The 21197-nt window shown below is 44.7% G+C and overlaps 1 protein-coding gene across 2 annotated transcripts in view; it reads left to right on the forward strand.

Moving 5' to 3' along the window:
• The window catches only part of CCDC197 (coiled-coil domain containing 197), a 32071-nt gene extending 12636 nt beyond the window's left edge, over positions 1 to 19435 (forward strand). Inside the window, exons 4-9 of one of the 2 annotated variants that reach the window (XM_048483475.1) lie at positions 760 to 917; positions 8127 to 8209; positions 11362 to 11534; positions 13908 to 14018; positions 14673 to 14789; positions 17493 to 19435. In XM_048483475.1, the coding sequence (XP_048339432.1) occupies positions 760 to 917; positions 8127 to 8209; positions 11362 to 11534; positions 13908 to 14018; positions 14673 to 14789; positions 17493 to 17603 (753 nt within the window). In that variant the 3' untranslated portion in view covers positions 17604 to 19435. The remainder of the gene's footprint in view (positions 1 to 759; positions 918 to 8126; positions 8210 to 11361; positions 11535 to 13907; positions 14019 to 14672; positions 14790 to 17492) is intronic. The other variant, XM_048483476.1, reaches the window with a different exon arrangement.
• The last annotated feature ends 1762 nt before the right edge of the window (positions 19436 to 21197 follow it).

Consider the following 21197-nt stretch of genomic DNA (forward strand, 5'->3'; position numbering starts at 1 on the left):
TTGATCTCCACATTATAAGAAATCAGTTCCCTTGCAGGTAGGGTTGCCAACTCCTGCTTGGGAAATTCCTGGAGGCACAGTGTTTGGGAAGGGAAAAGTATGTGGAGGGGAGCAAGCTCAGAGGGAATGTGGTGCCGTAGAACACACCCTCTGAAGCTACCGTTTCCTCCAGGAGAGCTAACCTCTATGGCCGTGGTGGCGAACCTTTGGCACTCCAGATGTTATGGACTACAATTCCCATCAGCCCCTTCCAGCATGGCCAATTGACCATGCTTGCAGGGGCTGATGGGAATTGTAGTCCATAACATCTGGAGTGCCAAAGGTTCGCCACCACTGCTCTATGGTCTGGAGAACCCCAGGCCCCACCTGGACATTGGCAATTGTCCTGCCCTGGAGCAAAGGCCAGACTATAGCATCTCATCCCAACTAAGCTCTTCCTGCTACCATAATCCCCCCTCCCCAGGTACCTGTTCCAGATCTCCTGGAATTTACCAAGCTGGATTTGGCAACGAATGAATAAAATAAACATTTGTATCTTGAACATGATGGGTGTAAGAACCAATGCTGAGAGAAACAATATCGCAACATGTTTGATTGCTTCCAGTACTGTTTTTCTCAGTGTTGGCTCTCACCCCGATCCTACTCAAGATACGAATGTTTGTTCTTAGTACAGTTTGTTAGTACAGTAAGTAACCAATTTAGTACAGCTTGTTAAAGTTGTTGTGTTCAGTTCACTTTCTTTCTCCTTCTTTTTGTCAGAGCAGGGCTCACGCTCTTAAATTTGACAGATATCTTAAAGAGTGTGAGCAGAAAAAGGAGCGTGCAATGAAGAAATACCAGGATGAACAGAAGCTCAATAAAATAAAGAAAAATGAGATTCATAAACTGAAAGAAGAACTTAAAGAACTTAGTGTTAGGTATGCATCCGGCTTTTTTAAAATAATGGGCCATGTGAATTTGGGCATTTTATTCTACAAGCAGCATGTAGTGCTGCCATTCACAATCCAGAGCACTTCCTTGTCATGGCAAGAAAGAATCATCTTTCTTTCTGAGAGCAGCAGTAGTGTAATGGGACAGAGCAGGTCTTGCTCTAATCTGGAGAGAACGGGTTTTGATTCCCCTCGCTGCTGCCATTTGAGACTGTAGAGGCTTATCTAAGGGAATTCGATTAGCCTGTGCACTCCAGCTTCCACCTGGCTAGGTGACCTTGGAGGCCAGTGGGGTCACAACCTGGGTAGCTCTCAAGTTCATGGATCTCACACCTCTTCCCATGGCCCTGCCAGCATACACTGTGTACTAGGCTGGAACTGATGGGAATCGTGAGTCCATGAACATCTGAGGCTCCAAATGGGTCTAGATCTCAGGCAAATCCACGATTACTAGGAGCTCCTCTCAGGCCACCGCCCCCCACTTGGTGTTTGGGGGGGGAGGGAAAGGAGATCATAAGCCCCTTTGAGTCTCCTTACAGGAGAGGGGGGTATAAATCCAAACTACTACTACTACTCCTTTCTTCCTCCTCCTCTTGTACTTCTTGTGTACTTCTTGAGTTCATATCACTGATATTTAACATATTATTTCACTTTGAATGGGGGTATTTTAATTAGGAACCTGATACAGGAGTAATTGGCTGTGTATATTTATATATTCAAATATTTTTATCTGATCTGTCTCTTATGCAGTGGATACAAAGTAGTATACAAATTAGAAAACATGTCAACAATATAACTTTAAGCAACAACACGCAACCCAACATCTTTCCCCCCGTAAATAATTAAAACAGTTGATAAGCCACAAGGACATCCTGGGCTAGTGTCATTTTTCAACTCCATCTGTAGTTTTTCATTACATTTGTACTCTACTCTTCTAGGGACATTCCAGAGTAATGTGCATTGGAGAGTGCTGCATTTCATCCTCACAACAGCCCTCCTGTGAGGTTGATGAGGCCAACAGAGCTACTTCCTTTACTTTGTTCTGGACTTTTATCCTGTACTATGCCAACCAAGACTGGGCTCAGAGTGGCTCTCAACAAATTCCTGTTTACACCATGAGTTTCATGGCTAAGCTGAGCTGGGACTTGGACCCAGTTCTCTCCTGTACAAAGTTTTTTTACACCACACTGATGCATGCTCTGTTGGGAATGAACTGTGTGTGATGTTTGTCACAAGTTCTTGGTGGGGATTGACAGCTATGTAAAACAGCTGTTGGCTCTTGTTGATGATGCACTTCAAGAGCCCAGTCCAAAAGAGTTATGAATCTCTGCTTAGCCAGAGTGCCGCGCACTGGCAGATTCACCCTCCTAGGGCACTTACCAGTGGAGGGAAGATTTTGCCAATTAATGCAGCTGCTTGCAGCTCTCCCCCTCCCAACCCCAGGCATTGGGACACAGCATTGGTTGCTGCGTCAGTGTCCCAGGGCTCCTGCTGCCAGCACTTGCGGAGGCTGAGACTCAGGAGCACTCAACAAGGGGAGGAGCCGATTTTAGTTGGCCCCCTCCTGGCCTTTGCTGGCGTTACACTGTACTCTTGACTTAAGCTACCCTTTTGGGTGGTGTAAGTCCATTGTGGCCCATAGATGCTTGTTGGTGGCTGAGAGGCTTTTTGACTTTGTGTTTCCCCACACTGCTGGGAAGCCTATTTGGAGGAGGCAGCCAGGTGTGGCTTCAGTGTGTGGCCAGGCATCTGGCTCTTGGATGAGGCTGCAATTCTGGTTGAGACTGTGGAGGAGGGGCTGAAATGATTGGGGGGGGGGGTGCTATTTGTGTTTTGAGTCCTGAAAATGGGGCAGGAGCACCCCAGTCCCCCACAGCACAGTCCCAACCAGAATCAAAGCCAGTTCTAAAGGGAATTTCCCATGGAGACTGGCATTTGGCGTACGGGTGACAAATGTTACTACTACTTTGACCCCTGTTTGTATTATAAACAAGAAAGTGCCAAAGCAGGGCTACAGCTGAACACGACCAAGACAAAAGTAATGACCCCTGAGGAATTTCTCAACTTGAAAGTTCAAGACTTTTCTATTCCTTGGCTCAATCATCAACTGACAGGGAGGCTGCAACCAAGAAATCAGAAGGAGATTGAGTCCGGGAAGGGCAGCCGTGAAGGAGCTAGACAAGATTCATAGTGGCCAGGTTAATACCATGGCTGCCTAGGGTCAGAGTTAATTCATACGTAGAGTATTCCTCCTATATTACAACTTTCTTCAGACAATGAAGAAAGCTGAAGAAAGACAATAGATTCCTTTGAAATGTATTGGAGGAGAGTTGCAGATACTGTGGCCCACCAGAGAGACAAATAAGTGGGTTCTACATCACACCTTCTGTACCTAGAAGGTAAAATGACTAAACTGAGGCTATCATACTTTGGTCACATTATGACCCTTGCCTCCCGCCTGGCTTTCCGGCCTGGGGGCCCGTAAAAACTTATACAGGGGAGTTATTCGTCAGGGCTGAGGCACAGCTGCTAATGCAAACTGCACCACCTGATTGCTAAACCAGTCCAGCCAAAGCATTTCCCAACCCTATTTCGCCAGGGAGCTGGTATTTTCGAACCAACGGCGGCTTGAGGACTACCATGCTGAATGGCAAGAGTGCTCCAAACCAGCCCTCCCTCCACCCTTCACTTACCTTGTCTCTCCAGCCCTCAGTGCATGGCCCAGGAGCCCTGGGGACATTCCCCTTCTCTCTGGCATCGCACAAACAGGCCAGCAGAACTCTCTCACGGTGCCGCTCTGCCCGGCTGTTTTCTGGGACCGCTGGTACCAAGCGGTCCCAGGTGGAGGTTGGTGGTAGCATTTCTTATTGACCCTCAGTGGGCAGAGGAAATGGGCCCTATCAGGAAGATTAGAGTGCTAGAAAAAAAAAGGCAATAATGCTAGGAAAGGTTAGAGGAAGCAGCAGAAGCGGAAAGACCCTATATGAAATGATGGATTTGGCTCTATAAAAGCAAGCCACCCACAGCCCTCAGTTTGCAGAGTGTCTTGGAGAGAAAAGGTGTGGCATGGGACACCATTTTCCTCAGCCATAATTATAGTGGATTGGCAGAGAAAGGGATTCCTGGTTTTCCAGGAGACCCTCCTTTATTCTTACTTCGCTGCCACCATTTACTTAAGGAGATCTAGAAAACTCCCACACTGCTTCTAGTTTTCATCAAGGTACTTCTCAAGGATTCCCACCCTCTCAGTCACTCTTGCTTGAGGGGGGAAGTTCCTATAGGGTCCCTTTTAATTAATAATTTTGGAAAAGAACCTCCACGATGATTTGGGGTTTCTAATCAGTCACTGCATCGCTATCAGTCACACACTCCACGAGGCAAACATCTAGCGAGGGAATTTGAACAAAATAAATAAGAAGTTTATTTTTTGAAATAAAAGAATCTCCTTTAACTGGCCTTCAGAAATAACCTTTTAAATGAGCTTTGATGTTGTTGGTTCTTCAGACTTAACACGGACACAGACACACATGCAGGTGTCTTTCAATAAGCATGAATTGGCTTTAATATGATTTTACTTTTTCTCCACAGGGCTGCCTTGTGCTTATTATTTCACTACCCACTGTTTTCACACACCTTCCAGTCCTGGTCACCAACAGGTTTCAGGGCATCCACACAGCCTCCCTCACTTCTCACACACACCAAACCACTCTCTGCCTAGGGGTTTGGGGCCCTCTCCAGACTGAGGTATGGGTAGAGGGCGGACAGACTCCCTAGGTGGGTCAGTGTCCACTGACAAACCTTCTGGCCGAGCAGCAGCTCTGCACCACTGGCGTTCCTGCCCTAGGGACAGGGGTGCCCTTGACTACTGAGCTGAACGGTTCCCCATTGTGGAGGCTTCGGCACCTCCAGAGTCGCTTTGTGTGTGGTTTTAAATTTTTTAGAAGTGTTTTTCACGTTTCACAGCCTGCAGGGCGCATTTGTAATGCTAGCAGCACTGTGCAAAGACAGGAGTTACTCATCCAGAGACCTCCTGATGATCACCCACTTTGAAATTTGGTGATGTTTGGTTCGGGAAACAAAGTTATGGACTAGGGGTGCCTCCCATCCCCATTGTTTTCCAGTAGGAGCTAACTTCAAGATGGGGTTACCTGTTTGAGGGGACCATAACTTTGTCGTCCCCTGAGACATAACTCTCACCTGGAAACTTGGGTGGCATCACTAAGAATAGTTAACAGATGATACCACGAAGACCTAGTGTCACTAGCTTTTCAAAAATACCCTGCCCTGAGGTAACCCCAAGAAATTTGTCCAGGAGTTCTTTGTTTTTGCAGTGGCTTTGCTCCATTGCTTAGCCAATGGGGGAATTTCTGTGAGTGTGTAGGCAGGCTGCACATTTTTTTTTGAAGATAGAGGCACCAGACTTTCTTTAGGGTTGGCTCCAGGAGGGCGGGCCTCCTCCCCTGGTAATAGCATCCAGGTTTGCAGGAGACTAGCCTTTAGCTTCTGGGAGTTCAATTTTATGGGAATTTCAAAGGCGTTGGCCTGTTTTGCCTCCAGCTCCTGCACGCCTTGAGAAGCCTGTGGGGCTGGGTACCTGTCAGAACTCTCTCAAACTGCCCCAGCCCCTTGCCCCGTCCAGAAGCAAAGCTCACCTTAGAAAAGCTTGGATGCCTGTTAACAAAACCTCTTGGAGCCACCTTAGAGAAGTCTGGCACCTCTATCTTCCAAAAAAATGTGCAGCCTGCCTCAGAAATTCCTCTCATTAGCTGTACAAGCAATGGAGCAAGTGTCACTTTAAGGCTTATAGGAAATCTTAGGCAGGAATTTCTTGGGGTGTACCTGGGATAGTATTTTTTTTAAAGCCTTCAGTGACACCAAAATTTCAGGAACCTCATCTGTTAACTATTCCCTGATGTACACAGGTTTGGTGAAGAGGTTATGTTCAGGGGACAGAAGTTATGGTCCCTCAAATGCATTAGCCTCACATATCATAGGGGTTAGCTCCCATTGAGAAAACAATGGGATGGGGGCATTCCATTTTGGGAGTCCATAACTTTGCTGCCCCATAGAACCAAACATCGCTGAAACTTCGAGGTGATTAATCATCGAGGATGATCTCTGGATGATGCCCTGAAAATCTCCATGGAGTGCCATAGCTTTAAAATGCGCTCACTGCAGACAAAAAAACACAAAAAATATCCCCAAAACCCAAAGATACCTAGGCTGCATTTTGCATTTGTACATATTTGGGCCAGGTGACATCAGGTAGGACATTTTTTGTCCCGAATGCCTGCTAAATGCTCCTGTGTTCCCAGGTTCAACCAGATCTGCTGATTTGTTTCATCTGAATCTCCTGTCAACCCTCCAAAGGTGATACTTCTGTTTCAGGGTGGGGAGAATTACTCACACGGTTCAAACAGCATCACTTTCAATTTTATTTAACCCAGGGACCCCAAGTAGATTCTCCTTTAAAGCGTAGATTCTCAAAAGAAGAATCTGAGCTCCTAGTTTAAACACCATTATATTGAAAGTGATGCTGTTTGGGGGGGTGGGTGGAATTCCTGGGCAAGTTTTCGCGAGAATGTTGCTGACATTGCCTGTGTTTGGTAAATGTTTTGCTAGAGGAGGTGATTTGTGAGAGAATTTACATGCTTAATACCCACTCTTGCACTGGCTTGGAGTTGTTTCTCAGGCTAACAACCTACCCTTCATAGAGTTGTTGTGATTAGGAAATTAGGAAAAGAGCTGGTGGGGGAGACAGCCATGTAATGTTTTGATGGGGAGTGGGAGGTATTTTTGTGAGGCTGGTTTCAAAAAAAATCATTGTTTGGTCATGGTGGGGAGATTGCTTGTAGCCCTTATGCGAGGCGAGTGGGGTAGCAGAAGGCCAAACCCCTTGTCAGGTTTTGTCCCGAGGCATGGCTTGCCTAGGTCGCAGCCCTGCTCTGCACCAAAAGCCAGGGCCTGCTCCTTGGCCTCGCTTTGACAAGCTTCCCCTCCCGGCAGAGAGAGAGTTGCAAGAGATTCTGTGTCAGCTGTCCGAACTGGATCAAGATCCTACTTCACAAGAGTCAGAACTGAGAGACTCCACACCTTCAGACTCTGCTCTCAGAACTGAACACACAAGCTGTTCTCAAACTGATCTGTTCAGATCACCTGATCTGTCACTGAGAGCAGAGGAACTCTAGAAGCTGTTCACTTCCAGCACACACAAGACTGTCTCTACTGTCTCCTTCTCTTCTGACAGGCTCTGCTCTGTCTATCTTATCCAGCATTATATTGCCCCCTAACATTTGGCCATAGGCAACTGTGCCTCCCAGCGACCAATCACATTGCTTTCTGTGTAAATTGGGGCCTGCTGCATTACTTTAAAGTGTCACCCAGGCCTCCTATAAGCAGGACTGTTTCACACCTCAACCTTCTCAAAGGTGGGGCAAGTCCGTTACATTAGGCTCTTAAGCAGTGGTGGGATCCAAAAATCTTAGTAACAGGTTCCCATGGTGGTGGGATTCAAACTGTGGCTGATATAGCCAATGGGGCTGAGGCGTTAACTATGAGAGACATGGCCAGACATTCCAAGGGGTGGGATCATTCCTAGGCAGGGCTGTGGCAAGGCCAGCAGCTGCGATCACTGGAGCTCCCCTTAGGCTCTGGAAACAAATGCACCGCGGGCTCAGGCACGCACGCACGCCGGGTGCACCTCCTGCTAGAACTGCTTCAAGTTCTGGCCTTCTGCTGGGAGTAGTGAGGGGCTACGAATCACTTCAAAAGGCAAAAAATCAAGTGGCAAAATCACCCAATTAGTAACCTCCCTCTCAGCACACACAAATAATTGGTAACCTACTCTGCGGAGACCTGTGAGGAACCTACTGGATCCCACCTCTGCTTTTAAGTATAGAACACTTTAAAGGACATTGATTCATAGAGTTGCCATGAGTTGGAAGCAGTTTGACAGCACTTAACACACATAAACAGAAGAACTGGGTGAGAAAACCTTGAACTTGGTTCAGACCTACACTGGCTATTAGCCATTTCCACTCCTGGAGAGTTTTCCCTTGGATGGTTTTTTTGTTTTTGTTTTTTTGTAGTAACAGATTGGGAGACTGAAACGCCACACTCTAGCAGTAGTACTATGGAATAAAGTTATTGGTCCCCCCCCCCCCCCATTACATCATTGTTTTTTGATATTTGTTTTAGGCAACAGAAGTTACAGAAAAAGGTGGCCAAATGTAAAGTGTATGAAATTTTTCTACTGAAACTGATTGAAGCATTGCCTGCCAGTGAGTACAGTCATTAAACAACCTATGTTTCCTTTTGACTTCCAAGTACTTCTCAAATATTTAATTACTTAATTATTTAGATTTTTACCCTGCCTCTCAAAAAAGATCTACAAATGGCTTATATTTCCATATATTCCCATCTTTAATTATTTTCAATGCAATTAAAAATCAGCACACAAAGAATTAGACAGACATAAAACAAATGTCCAAAGAGGCCGCAAGTGAGATTCTAATGCCTGTTTCATCCATGACAAACAGCACAGCAGAGTTGCTCCATTGATGGCTATCCATTGATGATTGTTCCTTCTTAACAGTCTCTTTCTCCCCTTCCCCTCTTTTGTGTGTATTGTCAGGGGTTTTTAAGTGTTGCATTTAAATGGATTAAGTGGCTTTATCACCATTGGGGGCATTTATGGGATTGGGATACATTGCTTTTAACTATGTATTTATATGTTAGAGAAGCTGCTCTCTCAGCCTGCAAGGGAAAGGGTAGCATATAAATGAAAGCAAACAAGCAATATGGAGGCTTTGGAGACTTTGAAAGATGTAACTCTACTTAGGATTGCTGTGTAAAAATATCTGATCAATAATTTTCCCTTCCCCAATCCGTTTAAATAATTGAAACTTTGCAATCTTTTATAGGGTAAAAATAAATAAGAGGTATTATGAGATAAGATAGCAGGATACAATGAAACAAGATACTGGTAGATGTGTGATTGGATCTTCCCAGTATTTTTACAATAGAAATTTTAACCACAGGGCTTCCATTTGGGTTACAGGCATGGTGAGGTACTTTAGCTATTCCACTCCTACACAGTTTCTCATTATAAACTGACACACATAGGCCGAATTCCCACTGAAAATTTAATCTAGATACAACCAAGTTTCAAAAGAATCGGCACCTTTTCATCCAGGTTCCAACATCCTCACTGCAGCAGCTGACTTTCTGAGTGAGAAGGCGTCTAGGCCTGCCTCTCTTGGGGGGGGTGCCTAAGCTTGTCCAGAGTGCAATTGTTAGAAGCTAGCAGCACCAAAATGTCAAATTATCTTTAGGAGATCCTCCCTGATGATACCACCCAGGTTTAATGCTTGGTGAAGTTTGGTTCATGGGAATGGCCAAAGTTATGGACCCTCAAAATGTAGCCCCATCTCTCTATTAGCTCTCATTGGAAACAATGGGGATAGGAAGACATCCCCTTTGGGAGTCAGATCCGATAGCTTTGGGACTCCACTCAGAACTAAACTTCTGAAACCTGGGATGGTGTTAGTAGGGAGACTCTCCCATGATACCACCCTGGCTTTTTGGTGAAGTTTGGCTCCTACATGGAGACCCAAGTTATGGACCCTCCATGTGGCCCCATCTCCTATTCAGTGTGTTTTTTCAAAAAAAGTTGCATATACAAAACTGGGTCCAGGAAAATCCACGTGATAAAGGGGGGGTGGGGGGGGGCGCCAGAGAAATGGGACTGGGACTGATCTGTGTTCCTTGTGGTTTGGCAGTGGGGAGATCGCGAGGAAACCTGGATATTTCGGGTGACTATCCCAGGATTAATCGCCAGTGGGAAATCGCCCATACATGATTTGAAGGGAAAAAAGAATGGCACCAGAATCAAACACTGTGGGAAGGTTGTTAATTTCAGTAGGAGAAGTCATGCTGGGGATGGAAGAGTGAAGTCTCCCATGTGGAGCCCCAGTCAGCTACTATTTCTGATTTAGGAAAAGTTGGGAATGAAACAGTATTAGGTTTGCAGAGTGTTCAAAGCACATAATGCATCAGAGTCTATCAGTTTGTGTATTCTGTTTCTTCACAACACAAATAAAACATCTGGAGGTCGGAAACAGAAGTGTTTTTGAGGATTTTGGCATGACTCTTTCCCCAAAGTGTTTTATTTCAGCCCCAAACAGTTTTTATTAACTAGCAATCTTTTTTCCTGAAAAATTTCGAAACATTTCCTGCTTGCTGTTCAGAGATTAAGAAATGTTTTATTTCTCCTGCCCAGTTTTGAACCTCTAACTTTTGTTTCTCCACTGCCTGCCATTTTTTGCCGCTTCAGTGATTCTCCATTTTGTCCTCCATTTGCTGAAGTGCCCCACAAATGTTTTCTCATCTAGCATCATGGTGCCTGCCATTTCCGTCATTGCTGTGCGCTAATAGTCAGCATTGCCTGCTGATTACACAAATATGTCATTTTTCCTTTTTTGAAATTTGTGTGTGAGGTATCTTTGAAGCTATGTAGACATGACATGAGAATCAGCAAGGCTGTACAGAGTTCGAGTCTCCATAGCTGTGAAGACATGACAGTACAGTGGAACCTCGGTTTTCGTTGGTAAATCCGTCTGTAGAAAGAATGCGATGAAAGCAGAAACCGGAATGAAAACCGAGACAAACTTTTTCCATGGGAATCAATGTAAATCCAACTAACTCAGTTTCTAGGCACTCCAAAAAACATAGCAAAACACATTTTGGGGTGAATAAACACCAGAGTGTTTAATGCTGAAAACAGTAGCCAAACAATCAACACTAGGGCCAGCTTCAAAATTGATGGACCAATGTCAGCACTGAGAGAAAGCTGTCCAAAGAGGTCTATTCCTAACGCATCCTGTTGAGATTTGTCTGGAGTAGAGACTAGAGACATTGTCAGTAAACAAGTTGCAGACACTTGGCCTGCAAGCAGCTTTGTCTAAGGTGATTTTTCTCCACAAAACCCCTGCACCTATACTGTAAATCAGCTGAAAACCAAGGTGGAAATCACCGAAGTGAAAACTGAGACAAGTTTTTCACTGAAAAAATCGATGAAAACCGAAACTGATGAAAACTGAAGGCAATGAAAACTGATGTTCCACTGTATCTTTTTTTAAGAAAAGGAAAGAACCATTGGGGAAAGAACCCCAGTTACCATCTAGGTCTTTCTAAGACTGATCTTTAGGACCACACAAGTAAATATCCTCTAATGTGAACCTTATATATACATTTTGGCCAATGCTGACATTATTTATTTACTTAAAATATTTCTGTGTCATCTGATCACAGTCCTGCTCGAGGCAACTTATAATTATAAAACAAAACCCATTAAAAACACAACCCATTAAAACTCCTTTAACCCTTATAATTGTTCTCCATGTTTAACTATTTTTCCTGTTTCCTATTGCAGACTACCTGGAATGTGGGGGAAATTCTTTGATTAAAGCCCTCGTTCAAAGACATGAGACACTATTGACCGCAAACCATCACTTGACAAAGAATTTGTCCTCTCTGGAATATAACCTTGAGAAAACCCAACATGAATTGGGGACCTTCCAAGAGGAACATGACACCATGAAAGTTGTAATGATACCAAGCATGTTGTTTTATGAATTTTGCATCCAACCTCATGGGTCTGAATGTACATTACACTGAGTGCCCTTATTCTGTACTGAGACCTTAGACGAGAGGTCCACCACCTTTTCAATCCCCTGGGTACCTTTAGAATTCTGGCGGTGGGTACAACTGCAAAATGGCTACCTCAGAAGATGGAACTAACCCCAAAGTCTCAAGGAGTTAGGCTATGCATAACTCTGAACCTTTTCCAAGACAGGATTCCAGTTAACAGCACCTAGGGCCGGCAAAAGCGCCATCCCCAGGGGGCTGTTCACACAGGGAGTGCAGCTAGCTGCTTCGCAGCAGCGCCCTCATGCACCTCGAGAAGAGCATAAAGAGGCATTTTATTTACGACCTAAGCCCCAGCCGGGGTTTACTGCAGGCAGTGACACAAAGCTTCAAAACCCCTCCCTCTCCCCAGAACTGTAGACCCTACTGTCCTGCGGCCGTCCAACCGTCGCCGAGGGCCTAGGGACATGCCCCCCCTGCCCTGCGGTGCCCGGGCTGATGCAGCACAGGGCAGGGGGGGCATGTCCCCAGGCCTCGGTGACGCACCGGACGGCCGCGATGATGGTAGGTTGACCGGGTGACGGCGGTCTGCAGCACCATCTTCCTGACCCACTTGGTGGGTGCCATGATGCCCCAGGGCACCACACTGGCGACCTTTGCCTTAGAGTCAATCATACCTGCTGAAAATGACAAAACTTTAAGTAGTATCAAAATATACAGTGTGACAGCTATGAGTTTGGCTAGGTTGGGCCCAGTTAACAAGATCACCGTTGATACCAAAAGCCTTCAAAGAGCATCTGGGAGTGAGAGATCAAGCCCATTTTTCAGCCTGATCACTTTTACAGTGTAAAGAAACAGCTTAAGACCTGTATTTATGAAGTCTTTGTGAAATGAATTCTCAAAGGCTTTCATGGCTGGAATCAACTGGTTGCTGTGGCTTTTCTGGGCTGTGTGTTACGAAAGCCAAGAGCCCTTTGGCTTGTGCTAAAGGCTCACACCTCTGGTCATAGTGAGACCTGCAACTGGGGTGGGGGGAGAGTAGAAGCTTCGTTTAGATGTTAAACATCTAGTAGACAAGTTCCCACAACTGAGAGTCACTATGGTGTCGTGGTGAAGAGCAGGGTTTGACTCCCCTCTAATCTGGGTTTGATTCCCCACTCCCCCCATGAACAGCAGTCTCTAATCTGGTGAACCAGTTTTGTCTCCCCATTCCTGCTGGGTGACTTTGGGCTAGTCACAGTTCATTCAGAACTCTCTCAGCCCCACCTACCTCACAAGGTGTCTGTTGTGGAGAGAGGAAGGGAAAGGAGTTTGTAAACCCTTACAGGAGAGAAAGGCAGGGTATAAATGCAAACTCTTCTACTTCTCCCTTATCCCATCACAATATTGGGCAGGAGACTGAATGAGGACTTTCCCAAGTACTAAATACTGGGTACTTTAGAGAAGGCGTACAGCAGTGTGTTGTGGGAAGAGACATAATCTGAGATCTTGAGAAGAAGAAGAAGAAGAGTTTGGATTTATATCCCCCCTTTCTCTCCTGCAAGAAGACTCAAAAGGGCTTACAAACTCCTTTCCCTTCCCCCCTCACAACAAACACCCTGTGAGGTACGTGGGGCTGAGAGAGCTCAGAAGAACTGTGACTAGCCCAAGGTTACCCAGCTGGCATGTGTTGGAGTGTACTGAATCTGAATTCCCCAGATAAGCCTCCACAGCTCAGGCGGCAGAGCAGGGAATCAAACCCGGTTCCTCCAGATTAGAGTACACCTGCTCTTAACCACTACGCCACTGCTGCTGCTTTTGAGGGCAAAACCCTTTTTATCTACAAAAGCATATCTGGAATACATCTGAGTAGTGGTCACGAATCTATGGCTTAAACCAGTGCTATCATTTACAAAGCACTTACATTGTTCTGCTTGTATCTTAGGCCTAAATTCTCTTGTGCCCTTTGGATGAGAGATGGCAAGTGCCTGTTCCTGAGAGTACCATCTATCTTGTTGACTCACGGTGTTGCAAAATGCTGTACAACTGCCATAAAGCACACAGCTAAAAATGCAGAAAGATAATCGTAGATAGGCTATAAACAGGGCTCTCCCTACTGTAAGGCAGAATACAAGAGGCAGCAAACTATAATTTTTGTTCTAATATTATCAGCATGAGGGAGGCGTTATTCTATTCTATTCCTCAGTATGTGTATGTTATATTGTATTTATTTATGTGTGATTGGGTTGCTTCTGCGTGTTTGTGTGTGTGGGGGGGCGGGGGGGAGAATCCCACACAAAAGCTAGATTTCCTGTAGCCTCTGTAAAATTTCCTTTTTGTATTTTTACGCAGATACTGATTAGCAAACTTTCAGAGCTTCAGGCAAAATGCAGTGCATTAGAAGGGAAAAACGCGCAGCTGGAGCAGTACATTAGCTATAAAAACGGCCACTTCAGAAATCAGGTGGGTGTCTACTTGTGTTCGTCCTCCTCACCCCCAGCGTCTTCCAGCAGAGTTCCAATCAGGATGAAGTAGGGGACAAAGAATGCTTTCCACTTAAAGATATGACCTTGGCATTTCAACAACCTCTTTTGATTATGGAAGAATATTCTATGAACCAGTTTTTCTCTTTTCCTTGTCACTTGTCAAAGGCAAATCCAGACAGTCATTTTCTGCGCTCCTGACTAAATGCACTGACACATGGCTGGGAATGTGGGGGTTGTCCTTCAGAAAGGCCATGCTAAGTGGGGGAAGCCAATTTGCAGAGGCTCCTCTGACGGCACTTAGCATGGACAAAAGAAGATGTGTATGGGCCAAAGCACTGACGTTACACTGGTCATGAGTGTCCATTGAATTAAGGCAATAGCAAACTACCTTCAAATGTATTTTGCCATGAAAACCCTTTGGGGTCACCATCATCAGCTGTGACTTGAAGGCACCAAAAAAATGGTGATTGCAAAGATGGAAGAGAGACAAAATTATGAAGAGCCTGCTGTAGCTATTTGTTAAATGTGCTGCTTGTTCTCAGCCTTTGAAAATAGATGAGTACTTTGATCACATTGAATACATCTGGTTGTAAAAATTGCCCAGTGTGTCCATTTCTTTATGTCTTTGCAGAAAGAAGAACTAGGCAGGATGTTGTTAGCAATCTCTGGCCTAGCTGAGCAGTGCTACATGTGGCATTATGGCCCTTTGAAGGAAATGCCGTTGCTCTCCAAGCTGGACATGATCCAAGTAAATACAAAAGACTGTTGCTGGGAATTTCTTGAACTCATAATTGTCCAAGATGAATTCCAACTTCTTATCCGTTATTACTACAAGACCCTTGGGTTGTCAGCCAAGTTCTGGCAGTGGGTGGGTGTTCCAGGGCATGGGGACATTCAAGTTCACTCCTGCTGCAAATCTGGAAGTGAAGTCAGCCTGTTTGCGTGATGCTTTTGGATTCCACCAAAGTCCTATTGTTTTGCTTCATGGGTAGCATCCTAGAGCAGTGTGCTTGTGTGCAGCTATCACGTCCGTATTCTCACTGGAATTCACTCCATCAATTTCCCCACCATTTTTCATTGAATCTAATGTTGAGGTGTTAACCCCTATGTAGCTAGAACTCCATAGAACAATTATAGGCATGAAGGACGAAGAGGATTCTGTGTATTCCCCAAACTGAGGAATCCCTTCAAAAGAGGGTTTCTTCAGTATGTTGCAAAGGCAACAGCAATGCCATCAGAACTTTTATAGACTTCAGATACCATTTTGGGTGGCCTTAGCTAGCAAAGCTGCATTATATGTAGCCTAGTGTGGCTTGGGTTCTTGCTTCACATCACCGTGCCCTCAAACAAGCAACAGGCATCAGGTGGGACACCCAGTGTTTGGTTGACAGCACAACAGGGCCTGCAAACCTCAGCCTCCACCCAAGTTGTTATGGCAATTCAAAATGGCATCCAAAGTCAGGACAACCTCACTAGACTTCAAAGGCCAATACGGGTTGCCATAGCAATCTGGCTGAAGGTGGAGGCAGTTTATCTCTAATTACAAGATGTTGCAATCAACGGGTTAGAAGCCTCTGCAAAATGTCCACTTGTGCTGGAGCTCTTGAGCAAATGGAAAAAGAGACTGCAGCAGGCTCCAGTAGCATTGCTGGACTTCAGGCAACACTTCAGGCTTGCTGTAAGTCAGAGTCATTGTACTTATGCTTCTGGAGATTTTGTGTGACCCATTTCTAGGCACTATAATGTACTGGGAAGAAAGAGCTAGGTGTTGCACAAAATTCTGTGCAAGTGGAACTGTACTAACTTCCGTTGTATTTCTGCTTATACTTTGCTGGTTCCAAGCCACTGGGTTGGATCTAGTGAACTGTGGGTGCAAAGACTGTGTATTCCACTTCCCTAGCAGTTGTTCCCAGCCTGAAGAACACTGATTCTGGACTGATAGCCATACAGGTTTGGGGGTCTGCCCTGAGGATTTGGAAGGGGACAAAACCATTTTAATTTTATTTTATTTATTATTCGATTTTATGAACCACACACCCAGTAGGGCTCTGGGTGGTGTACAACGCACAACAGTAAACAAAGTTATACAATAAATAATCAATTAAAATCCATAACTTAAAACCCTATAAATAGCAGCATTGCACATTCAGTAAACAAGAAAACGGTGGCAACCGAACCAAAGGCCATTCTTTTCACCTTCTGTCTATACTGATGGAAGAGGCAAGAAGGATAGTTTTATCCAGAGGTGGGATCCAGCAGGTTCTCACAGGTTCCCGAGAGTAGGTTACTAATTATTTGTGTGTGCCAAGAGGGAGTTATTAATTGGTGATTTTGCCATGTGATTTTTGCTTTAGTTACCCCCTCCTCTCAGCAGTAGCGTGCAGAACTTGAAGCAGTCTAGCAGGAGGTGCACCGGCGTGCGTGGCAGCCTGAGTGTGGCGTTTCAGTCTCCCAATCTGTTACTACAAAAAAACAAAAACAAAAAAACCATCCAAGGAAAACTCCAGAGTGGAATGGCTAATAGCCAGTGTAGGTCTGAACCAAGTTCAAGGTTTTCTCACCCAGTTCTTCTGTTTATGTGTGTTAAGTGCTGTCAAACTGCTTCCAACTCATGGCAACTCTATGAATCAATGTCCTTTAAAGTGTTCTATACTTAAAAGCAGAGGTGGGATCCAGCAGGTTCTCACAGGTTCCCGAGAGTAGGTTACTAATTATTTGTGTGTGCTGAGGAGGGAGGTTTACTAATTGAATTTTGCTACACGTGATTTTTTTGTCTTAGTTACCTCCTCTCAGCAGAAGCCTTGGGGCAGAACTTGAAGCAGTCCCCTAGCAGGAGGTGCACCGGGCGCATGCGCGGGCAGCCTGAGCTTCGTGTGCATTTGTTTCCCCGCTTGGGACCGATACGCCGCGCCTGCGTCCTTGCCACAGCCCCGCCCAGGAGATGCCCCACCCCTGGAATGCCCGTGCCATGCCCCATCGTCGTGCCCCGCCCAGCCCCATTGGTGCTACGCCACTGTTTGAATCCCACCACCATGGGAACCTGTTACTAAATTTTTTGGTTTTATCCCCTCCCCACTTCAGAGTTCAGCCCCCAGTCCATGTGGCTACTCACCTATCCAGGACCCTGGGGCCTCACGAATCAAGTTTCCTGCGGTCAAATAGAACTGCTGCAGGAAGAGGAACATGAGAGAAGATCCACAGCCATCAGTCCCTTCTGCTGCTAGATTGAAGGGTACAACTGAAAGAGCAACCCCTACCAAATCTTTTTAGTTTCCTTCTCACAGTCCTCTGCTTGGCTGCTGGTGGAGATAAGATTGCTGATCAGATGTAATTTTCATTGTGACCTTGCAAGGCAATTATTAGGTTCTTTGCCTCCAGCACTATGCATTTTAGAAACTAATTAGAACACAGTCTTAGCAATATTAAGCAGTCTTTCTCTTTCTATTATCAGGAGTTCATTCTGCAAAAACAGGATATCAGACAGCAAGCTGTTCAATCCAATGAACTTGAAACGTCATCTTGCAGTCTTAAGGAGCGACCTCTCAGAAACAAAAAGCAATGACAATTCAGGACATGTGATAAAAGGAAGTTCTGAAAGGTGGGGCAAGTTAAGATATGCCTTGGAAAATAAATTGCATTTTGAAGTGCAATGCTACATAGAAATGTGCAATACTTTTACCTTCTTTTATGGGTAATTTAGCACACATTGCCAAACCTATCATTGCTGGAATTTGCAACTTTTGTGCTAATTTCCTTAGCACAGACATGTATTATAAATAGGAATGATTCATTATATTAATACTGTCTTAGCTCAGACATAAAGTACCATGATAGTTGAACAGTAGTTAGTTTGCGAAACCAGAATTTGGCTTACAGATTATCTTTCTAAGATAATTTGCCCTGTTTGACAAATTCTGGTTTCATTACCTTCATTTATTCCCTCCGCCCCCACCCCCACCCCCACCAGTAGGGTTGCCAGTTCCAGGTTGGAAAATATCTGGAGTTTGGGGATAGAGCCTGAGGAAGGCAGGGTTTGGCGAGGGGAGGGGAGGGACATCAATGGGAAACAATGCCGTAAAGTTCATTTTCCAAAGTGGCCATTTTATCCAGGAGAACTGATCTCTATCAGCTGGAGATCAGTTGTAATAGCGGGCGATCTCCAGCTTCCACCTGGAGGTTGGCAACCCTATCATCCATGGTAATTCAGCTGATATCCCGCTCTGCACCGTGGTCTGGAGGGAGGACATCTGAGAACGAACTAAGAGGTCCATAGTCATGCATCCTGTGATGCCAAAATTAAGGCTGTGGTTAATGAACCAACTTCAAAACATGAGTTCATATTCTAGTTTTATGTATCCTAACTAAGCATGGATAGAGTTAGTGGTCAGAGTGTCAGACTAGAATCTGAGAGACAGATTTCCTTAGGATATGTCCTGCATGTAGATTGGAGAAATAGGGAGATAAAATACACCCTTGTCTGACACCTTTGCCAATTGGAAGCCACTCTTGTTTCTCAATATTCTGCCCTCACAGTAGCCTCTTTTCTGGAGCACCAGTTGCACATCAAATAATGAGATGCTGTGGCACACCCATTTATTTTAAAACCAACTATAGCTTTTTATGAAAGTACACTGCTAATAAAACTAAGGCTCTGGAGAGCTAACTGTGAGGGCCACCATCAAACAGGGTGACAGGTAGGGCTGCCAACTCTGAGTTGAGAAATTACTGACAATTTGCTGTTCGATCCCGGAAAGGGGAGAGTTTGGGGAGGGGAGGGAGGTCCGCAGGGGTGTGATGCCCTGGACTTCACCCTGTGCTGCCACCATTTTCTCCAGGGGAATTGATCCCTGTAGTCTGGAGATCAGTTGTAATTTCAGGATCACTCCAGGAGGTTAACCCCCTGGTGGCAGTACTAAATAGGAGCATTGATTTGACTTAGTATTAAGAAGCTCTTTATTTTGTTCAAAGCATTTGTCAACTCTGCTGTGACTTTATTTTTTGATACTGTAGAGTTATATTTCGACATATAACCCCTGCCCATTTGGTCTGACAGAATTAGCCTTGTTTTCTTTGTTAGAGGTCTCATTTTCACAGTTACATCAATTTGCTTGTGTGCCGTCCAGCTAAGATTGTGAAATGAAGTTTCAGTGGGTCTGTTGCATAAACTTTATTTATATAATATCCTCTTTTTTGCTGTTGTAAAATAAATGATGTAACCGTAATTGCTTTGCTTCTCAAAATTAATTCTTCTACAAACGCAGTGTCTGTGCCTCTGGGGTGACAAAAGTACATGACTCATTCCCAAAATATTGTTTATGCCAATTTGAAACTTAAGACCAACAGTGATAATTTTATTTATTTATGTGTTGTTACAATAAAAGAACAACAAAAGAACCACACTTCCCTATTTTGCGTGACCAGCTGCAATAAAGTGGCCATCTAACTGCTGTTTTCATCCAGAAGAAGAGCACTTCAGTTTATGTAGTGGGCAGTTTTCACTGATTTGCCCAACCCAGACCCTCAACTTTCCTCCCTGTGCTGTTTATGAGGGTCTTCTGATCCCATTGTAAGGCTGAATGACAAAAGTTCTACTCTGTTTCATTGTAGACACCCCTGCAGGGCAGTACATATCCCCCCCCCCCCTACAAATCAATGTATATGCACTATGCCCTTACATTACCACTTCAACTGGCATAGCTTCCTCCTAAGAATCCTGGACTCATGATGATACTTTGCCCCAGGGTTATCATTGGCATATATTATATTATTTACAGTCTTCAAAGCCCATATTTTGTATGCCCATACCATCTGAAGTGAGAGAGGTGGCAATCCAAGAAAAGGCCTTCTTAGTTGTGGCACCAGTCTCCCTCATATGCCTCCTTCTTTCATTGGCCATTTACCCACCAGGGTTCTGGCACATGGTGGGACCAGAAATGCGTTGGGGCAAGAAATCTTGTCCTGATGCACTTCCTCCCTGCAGCACACTGAGAAAGAAGATTTTCCACCCCCACCAGAGCGTGGCCGGTACACAGCGCCCCCCGTCCCCTTATTGCTACACCTCTGCGTATTGGTTCAAGCTGAGAACTTACTGGATCATTCAGTTCCCAGGTATTAGTGTGGGAATGTGTAAACTATTTATGATCAGTTTAGAACCTGATCAGTTTGGAAGTCAAAGTGCTAGCATGCTGGAGAGACAAGCCACACAACTCCCCTCTCCTCACATGCTCTGGGTGTGTATGTGTGTTAAGTGCTGTCAAGTCACTTCTGACTTATGGTGACTTTATGAATCAATGACCTCCAAAACATCCTATCGTTAACATCCTTACTCAGGTCTTGCAAACTGAGGGCCATGGCTTCCTGGATTGAGTTACTCCATCTCATGTTGGGTCTTCCTCTTTTCTTGCTGCCTTCAACTTTTGCTAGCGTTATTGTCTTTCCCAGTGATTCTTGTCTTCTAATAATGTGTCCAAAGTACAGTAGCTTCAGCTTGGTCTTTTTTAGCTTCTAGGAAGAGTTCGGCTTTGATTTGATCTAGAACCTGCTTTGTCCTTTTGGAGGTCCATAGGATCCATAAAATTCTCCTCCAACATCAAATGAACATGCTCCATACAACCAAGAAAAGCATAAGTTTTGAAAGTTTGTGGCTTGGATGTTATGAATGAGTTCCATACGCATAAGATTGTTTCTACCATGGAGCACACTTCTTCCACCAGAACTTCTATCTGAGCAAGAGTCAGTTGAAAACAACTTATCTTGTACAAACAAGTTTTAGTGGAAGGAAAAGCACACTCCATGGCAGAGACTCATTCATAGAATTCAAACCAATATTTTCATTCTGTCATGTGAATAGAACAGAAGGGCCATGGGGACTGTGAAAACTGCATAAAAGCAATTTGAGAATACGCATGCAAAAAATGTTTGCAGTGCAATTTAGAACAATTTTGTTCGCTTGATTAAAAAAATGAACATTCGTGTGTGTGTTTGAGAGTGCTGTTCTAATTTGGAAAATAATTACAATGTGAGCACAGGAGAATTTATCCATTGCTGCTACCATGTAGTTGGGTTCCATACTGGATTCAAAATACTTGAAAGGGACTGTGGGGGGTTATGTGAATGAGGATGTAGCTAGCATGATGCAGAATCTGGATATGCAAAA

Source organism: Sphaerodactylus townsendi, linkage group LG02, assembly GCF_021028975.2.
Source record: "Sphaerodactylus townsendi isolate TG3544 linkage group LG02, MPM_Stown_v2.3, whole genome shotgun sequence".
Taxonomy (NCBI): Eukaryota; Metazoa; Chordata; class Lepidosauria; order Squamata; family Sphaerodactylidae; genus Sphaerodactylus; species Sphaerodactylus townsendi.